Below are 13765 nucleotides of genomic sequence, written 5' to 3'. Positions count from 1 at the left end.
TCGTTCAGCCATTCCATTTTGCTGGGGGGAATATGGCACTGTCGCTTGGTGTACTATGCCAGCCTTGCGACAAACTTCTGCGAATTTCTTGTTGATGTATTCGCCACCATTGTCGGTGCGAATGCATTTGATCTTGGAATTCAGTTGGTTTTCCATCATTGACTTGTATTCGATAAACTTTTCCAGCACTTCAGACTTATTAGCGATGAAGTATGTCACCACGTAGCGCGAAAAATCATCCAGAAATGTAACTACATATCGTGCTCCACCTTGAGACTTTGTCTCCATTGGACCCATTACATCACTGTGAACAATTTGGAGCAGTGATTTTGTCTTCACTTTGCCGTGACTTGACTTTGGAAATGGTCTTACTGACGACTTTCCAGTCACACATCCCTCGCAAATTTCATCTTGATCATCGATATCATCACTCAAAACTTGCACATTTATTCCTTCTACACAATTGTGTAGATTCTTCAACGTCTTCATTGGAAGATGTCCTAGTCGTGCATGCCACACACTAGGACTCACATCTTTAATTCCACGTCCAAGCACTTCGCTAGTGAATGCCGACCCTAAAGTTGAACATTCCATCACAAACAATTTCCCCAATTTGTTTACTATCGCCACCACATCTTGATCATTCTTTATCACACATGTTCTGTTCGTAAAAGTCACATCCAATCCTTTTTCCAATAGTACAGAAATTGAAAGCAGTCTGCGATCCAGCTCTGGAACGTACAGCACGTCTTCAATGCGAATTGGCACATTGTTTTTCAGAATAATTCGAATCGTACCAATTCCAGCAGCCATAACTGTCTGCCCATTTGCGATCGAGATGCCGATTGACCGATTCAACGATCGAATCTCCACAAATTCATCTTGGTATGGGCACATGTGACTACTCGCACCACTGTCGAGTAGCCAACCTTCTGAACCATGTTCACTAACAGTAAACGCTTGCTCGTTATTTTTCTTGTTGGCTTGATTCTTCCAACAGTCTTGTTTCTTATGACCCTGTTTTCCACATACGAAACACGTCCCGGTAAACTTGTTTCTTGTTTCCTTCGACCGAAAAACTTTGCCCTTGAAGCTTCTTGTAGCCTTCAATGCAAGTTCACTTTTCTCCTTGCGAGAAATGCCTTCGTATTCACGACGAAGCATTTCTTTGGCTTGAAAAATATCAATTTCCTTCATGTTCTCAATGATTCTGATGATCTGATCATACTCATCAGATAAGCTTCCAAGCAGTATAACGAGCTGCTCGTCAACCGAAACTTCGTCTCCGATGGCTTGCATGGACATGCACAGCTCATCAAACTTTAGAAAGTGGTCCAGTACACTCTCTCCCTTCTGCATCTTGAAATCATGTAATTGCCGACGCATCTGCACACGGTTGTGAATATTTCTTCGAAGAAAAAAGCTCTTTAATATCTCCCAAGCTTCTGCAGCCGTGCCTGCATTGCGAACCATGGACTGTAGACTTGGGGCGATTGACGTACACACAATCGCGAAGGCCTTCATATCATTGACTTTCCATATCGACGCGTCGGCCCTTGTGGCACTCGGTGCCTTCGTCGCGTCGATGTGCTCCAGTAGCCCTTTCTTGGCTAGTTTCATCCGAGCATTAAATTCCCATACAAAGTAGTTGTTCATATTGAGGACGTCATTCGCCACACCCACGTTTGGGCTCATAACCTGTTGGGATAGGACAACACACTGCGTAAGAATGTCTTCGTGTAGGGAAAATGGAAAAGTAAATTCGTTCTTATAAAACCCTCATACATGTAACGTACTAAAATGTAACAGCTTCACTTGCTCTTCTTCTTGTGTCATTCACGACAGTAACCGCCACATCAGCACGACAACGAACCGTCGCCTGATGTTCCACCTTCAACAGCTTTTACCGACGTCTAGAAATGCCACATATGTATCAACCGCAACCATGAGTAGTCCAACATTTTTCTTGTTAGGACTAGGAGTGTTGACTATTGTTGTGATGGGCAATCTGATCTTAGAGGCCTTTTCCGGTGGAGACAAGGGCAAAAGATACTACCTATCGCGTCTGTCATTTGGCAATATCGAAATCCCAGTCGGCGTGTAAGCTACTAACGCCTCACTGCTGAACAGGGCTGTCGCGACACCAATCTGTTACTTCTTTTTGAAAATGTCATGCAAGATGTTGTTGTTTTTACTTTGCGTAATTTGCAACGGGGAAACCATTTTCTGATTTGTCTGTAGTACTTAGGGTTGTTTTGGAATTTGCTCAACCACTAAAGTTTTAACCCAGATGGTTTCGTTGACAATCTTCTACGACCAACTGTGAGCAAGGGGGCGCATCCTTTAGATCCCAAATTGTCCAGGTGAAAAGTGTGGCTCAGAAGTTGAAAATGATATGTTCAAAACCTAAAACGTTGTTTCATGTAAAAACTATACGTTATCCGCTATCAATCGTCCAATTGCATTAGTTCTGATTGACCCTTTGCAAATATGAAGGCTATCAATTGCATTGTTGACAAACTTTCTCCTTGGGCCTTGGTGATGGACGACAAGGTGCATCCCATGACCTGCATCGCAATTTGTTATTTCTGATTTTTTGTCACTTTTTTACTACCCAATTTATTTAAAATGTTTATCATTTGTTTTGACCTCACATAATTTTTAGGCCACGGCTATGCCACAGACATAACTTCTACGGCCACAGACATAAAGAAAACTTACAACATGCTAAATTATGATTGATTTAAATTTCCAAATCAGGTATCCTGACAATCCAAATCGCGATTTTTTTGATTTCTATCGACCGATTTTCTGTGACCTATCGTACTGCGGCGTTGCTAGCACGAGCTTCCGCGACGTGTTTTTTTCGTGCTTCTCTCTTTCTCTCTCGCTCTTTCTCTCTCGCTCCCTTAGCTTTATAGAGGAAATTCTTGACTATGCCTAATTAAATCTTCCAATATTCCGACTGACTGTAAAGGTAGTGCCCTCATTGACTGCCTTTTCGAAGGAGTTGGATCAGAAGCAAAAAGTAAGCTATGCAATATTTTTGAGTAAATTTACTGAAGGTATCAATGCATTAACAATCTATACCTTGCTTACAGCAGCTGGTCCTTTACAGCCACTTGCAATAAACACATCCACGACTCCTTTACATCGACGACTGCCAATCCAGTGCATACTCGAATCTCAAAACCCCATGAGGAGGAAATTGCCGGACTCTTTCAGTCTGGTTTGAAAGCCCGACATGTCCAATCCATTTTGAGGGAGCAAGATGTGCCATTGGAGATCACCAAACGGAAACTTTCGAATATCAAGAAAAAAATGCCATAGAAATTCTTGATGGACGAACCCCGATAAGTACGCTGTACAAACCTTCTACGGATTCGGAATAGACATCGAAAAAAACGCCTCGGGGCTCATCACCCGTCTCATTTTGCGTATCCAAAAAACATGGAGCTTGTTCGGAACCAAGACGATGTGCTTTTGCCGGATTGCACATACAAAACCAGCAAAACACGATTTCCTCTGCTACGCGTTGTATCGTATTGCATTAACGCACAGCCGATTGCGAAATCGCTGGAGTCACAGACCACATGGAATGGTCTGTCTTGATCTGCAATCGCCAAGATGGACAATTGCATCAAGATTTGCTTGATACCTTCTAAGGAACGCTAACAATCAGCGTTCCATAACCATTTCTCGCCTTTTTAAAGAGACGAGAGAGATGAACTGTCATCTCGGCATAATTGCGAGAGTACTTGTGCAAATACGCCGCTAAACCAAGGATCCCTTGACATCGACTGGAGCTGGGCAGTCGGTTATTGCCTTGATATTTTCGGGATCAGGGCGCGCGCCGTCTTTACCGACGATGCACCCAAGAAGTGGTACTTCGCTTGCAGCGAAAAAACACTTCTTGAGATTTGCAAACAACTTATGCTTTCGCATAAGTGTAAGAACCTGACGAACGTGAGTTTTATGAGCTTCTACGTCCGTCTTTCCGTCCATGGCTCGGCTATGGACGATATATCGTCTAAATAACTCGGTACGAATTTTCGCACCGGTCTCAACAGATTCGTTACGCATCTGATGAATGATGCCGGGGCGCTACTAAGCCCCTGAGGCATTCCTAGCCATATCCACAGCATCTTGCGGGGAGTGCTCACTGCTGTGTATGGGATGCCCCGTTCATGCATAAGGATCTGACAAAATCCCTCCTTCAGATCCATAGACGAAAAAATCGCACTCTTAGACATATCATCTATGATTACGTCTTTTCTAGCAATCGGCGTTAGAGCCGAAACCGTTGCAGCATTAAGTTTATTGAATGCGTGCACTATCCGCCACCCTCTTGTGGCCTTTCGCACACAGAAGGTCGGATAGCTAAATGGGAGGTTGACTTCTTCACATGGCCCGCTTTTAATCGATCGATAAAGAATTAATCGATCGATAAAGAATTTATCGATCGCAAGAACTTGTTCACGCGGCAGTGGCCACTGCTTCATGACACAGTACTACGAGCCCGGTTTGAGCTCGATCTCGTGTCGAGTGCCTTTATCCTTAGGCAACTCGCATAGAACTGTTTCAGGGAATGCATCCCTGAATTCCATCAAATTCTTGTATAAAGGATTTTGTCTTAAGTGACTCCCAGGATTGAGTAGTATATCTCTCAATCCGAGTCTTCACATCGAAGACACTTTCGTCCATCGATGAGCAGCTGAGAACCCGTTCGTTCTCTGCAAAAATTTCCGCTGACCGAATGTCGGTTACGTAATCGTCCTTTGTGACGAGTACGCAGATCTGCTTCATTTTACCGCTATACAGATCTCTCAAGAACCGCTTAGGTTCTAGGGTTGGTAATTAAGTTATCTCCGAAGTTAACTTCGGAGGCGCATACAGATCAAGAGTATAAGCGTCTACTCTCGACCCGTCATAACCAAGACATTCAAGGTCTTGGTTTCATCTTGGGAAATGTTCACAGGCTGCCCAGGGATCAATCCCTCGGGATGCTGAAGTCTAGTCACTTCAGCATTAACTATTTGAGAAGATTTCTCCTCAAGTACTTGTGGACTTATTCCCTCAACGTCTTCAGACTGTGATTGCGCTACTACAGTCGGATTCTCTACGGTCGACTCTCTACTCGACCTAGGATCATCGTGTTGTCATTTATGACAACCGGTATCTTCCTTGAATGTCGCCTGCTAGGAGTACGTTCATGTCTCAATCCGCTCGACTTATTCGAGGGGTGGACCTTCGGCGCTGCCTGTGCATTTGCACAGCCGCCGGCAGCTGACTTTACAGGGTGATAAAAAATCACAATGTAATCTTGTGCAGTTGTACTAACGACCGTACCACAAGTGAGGCCATCGCACTCTCTCGTAGTACATCCACACGCTTGGTGACGCTCCAAGACGCGCCGGCGCCCGATAGGAGTGGCGATCTCGCATAACTACTCGCGGCTGCCTTGCCTTCGTCCTTTCAGTCACAGGCGTTAAGCGCTGCTGAACGATGTATTGCAGATCTCAAGGGTCAAGTCTCCCGACTGACCTCGGATCTCGTTGATGTCCGAGCGAAGGCTCGTCAGGGTTATGAACGCCTGAAGACTCGCTTGGACCTTTTCAAGAGGATAATGCTGAGAGATCCGCGTTACTCGCGTGATGTCCCTCGTTCTCCTAGTCCTGTTCGTGGAGGGAGAAATCGGTCTAATAGCTTATCACCTTCACCGCCCCCCTCACCCGAACGACGCTCGACTCACAGTCGGCGTCACCATCGATCTTCTTAGCCAGATGGGAATATGTGACCTCATTTGGGTCTAGATACCGTCTCAGACGACCCACGTAACATACGGGGTGCGTCTTCATATACGGGGGTAGGGTGAGCCTATGATTTAGGTCTCCAACCTCTTCAACCACCGTAAAGGGCCCAATGAAACGCGGCAACAACTTCGTAGTACCTCCTGGTAGTACAGAAATTGCATTTTTAGGTAGGGTAGCAGTACTTAATAGTACTTTTTCACCCACTCTAAAGCGTTCATTTTTTTTGCGACCATTTCGGTCCGCATATTATTTTGGCTTGTCCTGTGCGCTTGCCATTGCGTCACGGACTTTACGTGTGATGGCTAATCGCTCATCCACAAAGCGTTGAGCCTTGCTTACGCTTTAAGCAACAAACTCGCCTATGATACAACCAAGAGGTCGGTAATAAGGCGTAGTTTTATTGACCACTGCTAAACTGGCAGGGTCACTAGGGCAAGTTTCAGTCTTTGAGATGATGCCCTCATGGGTCATCGTCATATTGACGAAACTATGTCCCTCTTTCGCACCGAGCATAGTAAGGGGCCTCCCCCACTAAGACTCGGGCTGCGCACAAACGAGACTGGCGTCCGAGGATGGCGCAGTCCGTTAGTATAAAGCGGTGTCTCACCTGTACTGGCGTGTACACTATTTATAGCGAACTTGCTCCGCTCTATGGGAGTTGCTATAGTGCGCAAGACGTCCGCCACGACCCGATTGGCACGTTCTGTTTGGCCGTCGGTCTGGGGATGATCCGCGGTCGACATGTGGAGCTTGCTACATAGCAGCTCGAACACATGTCGCCAAAAACCAGACGTAAAATGTGGATCCCGGTCCGATACTATGGGCTCGGGTATCCCGTCTAGACGTATACATGATCCAGGAATAAGAGAGCTGAGAGATGTCAATCTTAAGGTCTTCGGACGACGCGTGTGCGTCATCCCAGGTACATGGGTCTGTACATGCTGCAACCTCAACAGTTCTGCCTATTGAGTGCCTTGCTGATTCAGCAAGGCTACCTTCTCCTTCGCCTCATCAAGTTCATGTTGTATGAACTTGGCGATGGATAAATGGAGGGCGTCTCTGTCCGACCGGACAGCATGGTCAAGATGACATCCTTCCCTATGGTCAAACCCATTCGTTCGACCGCACTCCTTTCTATGTCACTAAGAAAGGAGTAGCTATCACGCGAAACGTGATGCGTATTTTCATTATCATCTAACATGTCCGTGTTTGATGATTGGAACTGTGTTCCTTGGACGGACTTCTAAGTGCTTCCAGGTGTAATGGGGCCTTGCCAACTTTTACTGCTTCAGTACAATCCACTTCGCACTGCCTCAGTGCGAGTGGGGCCTCACGTTACTTCACGTACACTGGTACGTGCAGAGGAAGTCTTCTCTTTAAAACACTTGCTTTAAAGAGGGTTAAATGAAAACTGTTTTTAATATAATTAAGTTCTTCTTGCCTATCTACTTAATACTAACTTAATTATAAGCTAATTCATAAATGTACTAAAAGTCTTATCTGTCTTTCTCTTTGCGCGCGTCCAGCGCTGACTGGACCGCGGAGAAAGTAGATATAATTGTCTTTATCTACCAATGGATAAGCTTTTAAAATCTAATTACGTAAAGTAATGTTCTCCAAATATTAACTGCCTTTTTGATAGCAAATTAATTAACAACCTTTAAGCGTTGATTCATGTAACGATACACCCCGTTACAATAGTTTAGCGTGTTGTAAGTTTACTTTCTGTCGGTGGCCTTAATGCTTTTGTCTGTGGCCTTAGTACTTATGTCTGCGGTCGTAGTAGGTATGTCTGTGGCCAAAGCCGCGGCTAATTTTTTATTCGATCTTGAACTAAATTCTTAGATATCTTTACTTCATTTTTTTTATTTACTAATTCTCTAGTCTATTAATTCCCATTTATTGAATGATAAAAGGAGATTAATAATGAGCCATCTCGGACTATTCCTTCTGATAAAAATATATATTTATTAAAAAGTTCAAAAAGAAACTTCATATCTGCTGTGGTTTAAATATCAACGCTTGATATCAAAATAGAAATAAATCTATAAAATATTTACTTTTTGGACGCTAATTATAGTAGAATTTATTTGTCATTTCTTAAAAATTATTTAAAAATTATCAATGTCAGACGATACAAATTAGCTATTATACAAACAAGACCAGTTTGCACATTTCCTGCACTTATATAAATACTTTAATTCCACCGAAATTACACTCGAACAGATGGAGCGTGCACAATCTTTATGCATGCAAGTCGGACTATAGATGAAGCGAATGCATTACTACGGCTTCGATCGAAAAATGTTTCATTTACTGCTCGCCAATGAGTCGTGAAGTTCCGTTACATACCGGCTCGTTAAATATATTTGCTATTATCGTATAAACGTTCATCGGATTTTCCGTAAACGCTCGTGGCCAGGAGCCATCGTCATCTAGCCAACACCGCAACATTTGTCCGGCTCTTGAATCGGCTATGAGAAAGACCTCGCGCAACACGAGAAAATTAATGAACGCCTTTAGAAAAATGTCGCACCGCATGATGCTGATCCTAGAAATGGATACTGTACTGTAACAATTGAACGTTGTGAACGCAAAAAGCTCAGCTACTTAAGTATGAATTTATTTACTGGTCGGATTAGTTTTTTACAGCATCAACGATCGAGAATTGGATCGAGTGATTGCATTAACACTGATACGTGGCGTTGCTTGAATAGTTTCCATTGGATAAAGATAAGAAAGAAGCGAACGCTGGTGAGGTAGAACAGGACCTGCCATGTGTAGGCGCGGCAGCGATCCATCCGTGTGGGTGAAGGCGATGCCGCATGGGTTGGTGAGGTAGTCGATTAAAAGCTTCGAATTTTTGGGCGACACGCTGTTTTTTTGAAGAAATTGAACTGACTCGGAGTTCGAGGTCGAAACTGGAGACCATGAGTCCGAGTTCGACAATAAGAGCTTTGAGTGCAGTTTGCAGTGGCTTCTTACCTGTGCAAACTTATCACAGTCGGGGACATGACAACGACGGCCACCGCCATGTGAGATGCAGCAGCCCTTGGACTGCGCGAGCTTTTGGCAGCCGTCAAAAGCGCATCGACGGCCACCGCCATGTGCAATACAGAGCCCTTTGCTTTGAGCGAGTTTCTGGCATCCCGATTCGCGGCAACGAGAGCCACCGCCGTGCGCTTTGCATAGTCCTTGGGTCTGCGCGAACTTGGTGCACTCAAAGATGCCACATCGTGCCCGGTTGGCTTTGCGACGTGTGTTTAATGTCGGCATTATTAAGTGACTAGGTAGGAATAGTGTGGCTGTGCGAGATTTTGCAAATGATGGAATGAAATAAAAAGCCTCGGATCAGGAATCTTGTCTGCGTCTGCTTGCGTCAAAACAACAATCGCTACGTTGGGACTCGCGGCTTTGAATTTGATTCCAAGCACACTTTGTCATTAAGTAAACGGACTATCCGACGATTTGTGGTGAAAAAGTAATGGTCAACTTGTCCACGCCTTTATCCTGTTCTCTTTCATAGAATATAACCTAATGCCAATCGAAGATTGTAAAGACTATCATGCGCCCACTGGGGCTTTGCAGAAATTATTTAGAAAACGGGCAAAGTGATTTTGTGGCACTGTCGATACATGCACTAGTTCATGTAACAGTCGTTTAAAGTAACATGTTATGAGCTTTAATTCTCTTCATTTAACATCACTTCCATAGCCTCCGCATCCGCTGATATGCCATGCTTATAAATAAAACATTCCCTTTAATCGTGTGTACGACAGCATGCACCCAAGAAAAGACATCAAAATGATTGTCAGACTCGATCGATACGTCGTCGCGAATACTTTTTGTACGAGCTGTCCAAAGGATGGCTCTTGCCTGTTTGAGCCAGCCGTTGGGCACACTATGTACAATAAAAATTGACGTTCAGGTACGACAGTTTCCTGCAATCCCGTCGATGTGTGGATGCGAATGGGGAGATGGCGAGGATGTGGTAGAGCTGAACACACGAGAGATTAAACAGCATTCTTGTAGACTGTGCTTACACATGTCAGTTGAATAAATTTTTAGCTGATACCCTTTTTCTCACGGCTGACGTAATTGCACGCCACTGCATTAAGATTGTGGGTCCAATGGCGCAGCTTCTGCGTGCCTGACCTTCTTCGTCGTGTTGTTACTTCGTATGGAATACAAATCTTCAAATTAGTCTTTTGGAGTCTCGGGAAAAAAGGGGATATTCACCTCGAATTGCCGTTAATAAGGATATTTTACTTCTCTAAGGAGCGAAAGGCTTATTAGGTTGACGCAGCAGCGGCAATTGCTGGTGCGATGCCTTTCCATCATTGAAATAGCTATGCAATCGACTCTCAATCGTTGCAACTTGTATATCACCAGCTTCTGCTGAGCATTCAAGCTTTGGCCATCCAGCTCGTCTCCTCTGAAGCTTGGAATATGATCATATTTGACGCATCATAATCGATCTAAATCTAATTGCAACAACAAAATCGTTCTTGGCTTTTACAACCAAGAATCCTCTTCATCGCTGTACAAACTTAAAAGTGATGCACACGCTGATCGCTAATTTTTTACGTGATTACTTTTGATATTCAGGTATTTCTTTCAATTGCCACTACACCGAAAATCCTCGGTTGTGCGATTCAAAATTCCTTATTTCCTAGAAAATTAATATACTGACATAATCAATATACAAAAATCAAGCAAATAATCAAAAAATATACGAAAAATATACCAAAATAATTAATAAATGAAAAAATATTCCACACTGTACAATATACATACGAGTATACGCAAGCTTACTTGAAGATATATGCTAGACTTGATCTCAGGCATGAGGATAAAAAACCTTTCAAGTAGATTAAGAAGCCTTTTCTGCCTCATGGCTAAGATCATGTGTAGCATATCGCTTCATGATTCCGAGCTTATGTATACTCGTACGTATATTATACAGGTGTGGTATAATTTTTATCTATTAATTATTTTGGTATATTTTTTATATTCCCTATTTCTTATCGCACATTAAGTGTGCACCTATCTTGCTTTTTAGTACATTCTTAAATATTTATAATCAAGAATGTACTAAAAGGCAAGATAACTCCAAATTTATTTGTTAAAGCCTAATGTGTTCACAGCACTCCGGCACACTGTGCACCCATCTTGCCTTTAAGAAAATTATAATAATGTGCACTTCAGTTTCGACCGTCGTTACATAAACTTTTGATGGACTTTCCGTTAGAGTAGGACACATGGAAGCCAGTTTAATTTTATCATAGCATCGACATGATTCACGTCGACGGACATTCTAGAGCTACATGAAATGGCACCGACTAGATCGCTTAATCAAAACAAAATAGGCTTGATCTTTGAAGTGGTGTATTTCTTACATAAAAATGGTTCGAGAGCCGGATACGTATTGTTGTATTGGCAGGACTGCGAAGCAACGCTTGCATGCAATGTATTTTCTACGTGTAATTTTATTTTCAATAGTCATTTTTTCACATTATTGATCCCACGAATGCGACAACACAAGACTAAGCGCTAGCCAGGGAGGTTGCTGATTCTATACGCGGCTGTCATAGCGGTAGAAAGCCGAAACGCGCTCCGGCGACGTGATAGATTATCGTCGGCTTATTTTAAGTCGCTTTTATGGACCAGGTAACGATTTTATTGGGCACGGCTACAAAGCGCGACGAGCATGATGCAGCACACATCTTTTTGGTGATTGCACGGAGAGAAATTCCAGTCCAAAGACGAAAAGTGTTCGTTGTCCTTTCCAAATATTCCAATGCCAGGACTGTCTATGGCTTTTTATCGTAGACAACAGGAAATTTATCGACGAAGCTTTGATTATGAGTCTGAGCGACAGCAAGATCCGACTAAATCGACAGATATACACAAAGTATATTGTTTCTTGCTTGGTTATTGCATGACAACAAACTCACCGATTACAGCGCTGTCGGTAGTTTCTAGACGTTAGGAGTATATGCAACGGAACTTGTTTGAAATTGTGTACACGTTTTGACATGCACTATAAAAATCAGCTTTGTATTTATTCCAGCGGCACATGGACAAGCATCCTTTTGACACGTCATAAAAAATACATTTTGAATTCAAAGATAAAAATCTTGGCAGTGTTCGACGTGTCCACAAAAGATGCCAAGCTTAAAGATAGATTGCCCGATTCGTAGAATTAATGAAATTGTTTAACGCAGTAAGATCATTTGTTTAACGCGCACTTCCCACAAGCTTGCGCTAGTTATACTGTGAAGTGTATAGCTTTCGAAACCTAGACTAATCTGAATGGCGACGTATAATCAATCAATCACAAAGGGGTTGTGGCACATCATACTCCACATCGTTAAGATAGAAAGCAAGTTTCTTATATTGAAATCGCCCATCGACTCAAATGCAACGGACCGTTAAAATTAAAGCAGCCAGTTTTGTTCGATTCTTTACTCATCGGCGACACTTTCGAGCACTGCAGGAGCGAGGTCTCCAGATTAGCACGTGGTTTTGACGGCAAGGATGCACTTTTTCTAGTCTTCATGACTTGGCTCGTAGAGATGTAATTATGTTCGTCGAGCGTCTATTCGATTTTTAATCGACCGCCTTTTGCTGATGATTGTCGTTATTTAAGACATCAGACATTTGCTTGTCGTGCTTGTAAATTTCATGCAACGTACAAGAACACAAGTCCAAACCCCATAAAGGAAAAACGTTTATTGGTATGCCCCCTTTAGCTCGCTCTTTTCGACCCAGCTGGACTAGCTGCTTAATATATATGGCTAGGAAGCTGAGTCTATCCGACTCACGATCCACGCGACCTCTTTCTCTCGCGCGACGACAAAAGTCGAGTCGATATGCGCAGCATCAGATATCCAACGTACTTTGGACGGTAGTAAACAGCAGTCGCATGTAGTGGTCCTGTTCGTCTCGTGTCTTTTGCCATCTTGCTAAGGTGCTCACTATACAAACTTACCGCAACTCCCCTCCCACATCGGTCTCCGTGCGTCACTGCAATTGCAGACGCATATCCGTTTAATTATTCGCTACGATGTCAACTACATCTAATCGGTGCATAGCCAACCGTGCTCGTTGCCAATTCGCAAAAAAATGTGACAAGTTCGTCCAGACTCGTGGTCTCTGTAAGGCTCACGGTGGGAACTCTCGTTGTCGTGATCCTCAGTGCAACAAACCCGCGCAGAGCCGTGGGTTGTGCATTGTTCACGGTGGCGGCCGTCGCTGCCAGTTTAACCGCTGCAAGAAATTGGCGCAGTCAAAAGGCTACTGCATCACCCATGGCGGTGGCCGCCGATGTATCATGGCGAACTGCGATAAATTCTCGCAAGTCAAGGGTCGGTGCAAGTTTCACTCAAAGGTTAGCACAGTCGAATCGAGCTCGCCTCCCATTGCAATTACTACTTCGACTAGTACGTTTGCTATTTCTCCTACGAACGCTAAACTTTCGATGGAATTTTTGGCAAATCCGCTGTCACGCAGCTCTTTCATGGGAGACAAGGTATTGTCGACCTATCCGCAGATTCAGATGCCTACAGTACGCTCTATTGTACAGCTTACTCGCCCAGACACCCGAGCAAGAGGCCACTACATTGACAACAACCTGGTGCCAGGCTATCAGCAATCACTGGTATCATTTTTTAAATCTCACGAATTCACTTTACCCGACTCTGCCAGAAGCCTCGATACATTGCTGTGCCGCACTACTATTTTAAAATCACTTTGCCTCCGCTATCAATCTATCGCTAGTGTCAATTGCGTGACGTGCCGGTCAACAATATTATTTAAACCAAAAGCATGTGTCCCCATAATTTTGTTTTTCAGATCTCTTAATAGTGATTACACCCTTGTGAAGTCAGAACTATAGTTTATAAGGTACGCGTTGATAATTAAATTACAACAGATATGTAGTTTTTTTT

At 43.5% G+C, this 13765-nt stretch overlaps 2 protein-coding genes across 2 annotated transcripts; one reads left to right on the top strand and one right to left on the bottom strand.

Moving 5' to 3' along the window:
- Nucleotides 1-8459: 8459 nt before the first annotated feature.
- Nucleotides 8460-9089, bottom strand: CCR75_001493 (uncharacterized protein; the record flags this gene model as incomplete). The annotated part of the gene is made up of 1 exon (XM_067959596.1): nucleotides 8460-9089. One exon carries the CDS (start codon nucleotides 9087-9089, stop codon nucleotides 8460-8462), a length of 630 nt encoding a protein of 209 aa, XP_067823761.1.
- Nucleotides 9090-12882: 3793 nt separating this feature from the next.
- On the top strand, nucleotides 12883-13561 carry CCR75_001492 (uncharacterized protein; the record flags this gene model as incomplete). Its single annotated transcript, XM_067959595.1, has 2 exons — nucleotides 12883-13383; nucleotides 13415-13561. The coding sequence occupies 2 exons, from the start codon at nucleotides 12883-12885 to the stop codon at nucleotides 13559-13561; spliced, it is 648 nt and encodes a 215-aa protein (XP_067823762.1).
- Between the last annotated feature and the right edge of the window lie 204 nt (nucleotides 13562-13765).

This window comes from Bremia lactucae, linkage group LG19 (genome assembly GCF_004359215.1).
Source record: "Bremia lactucae strain SF5 linkage group LG19, whole genome shotgun sequence".
Taxonomy (NCBI): domain Eukaryota; phylum Oomycota; class Peronosporomycetes; order Peronosporales; family Peronosporaceae; genus Bremia; species Bremia lactucae.
Note: the sequence above shows the minus strand (reverse complement) of the source record. Positions and strands in the feature narration are given on the sequence as shown.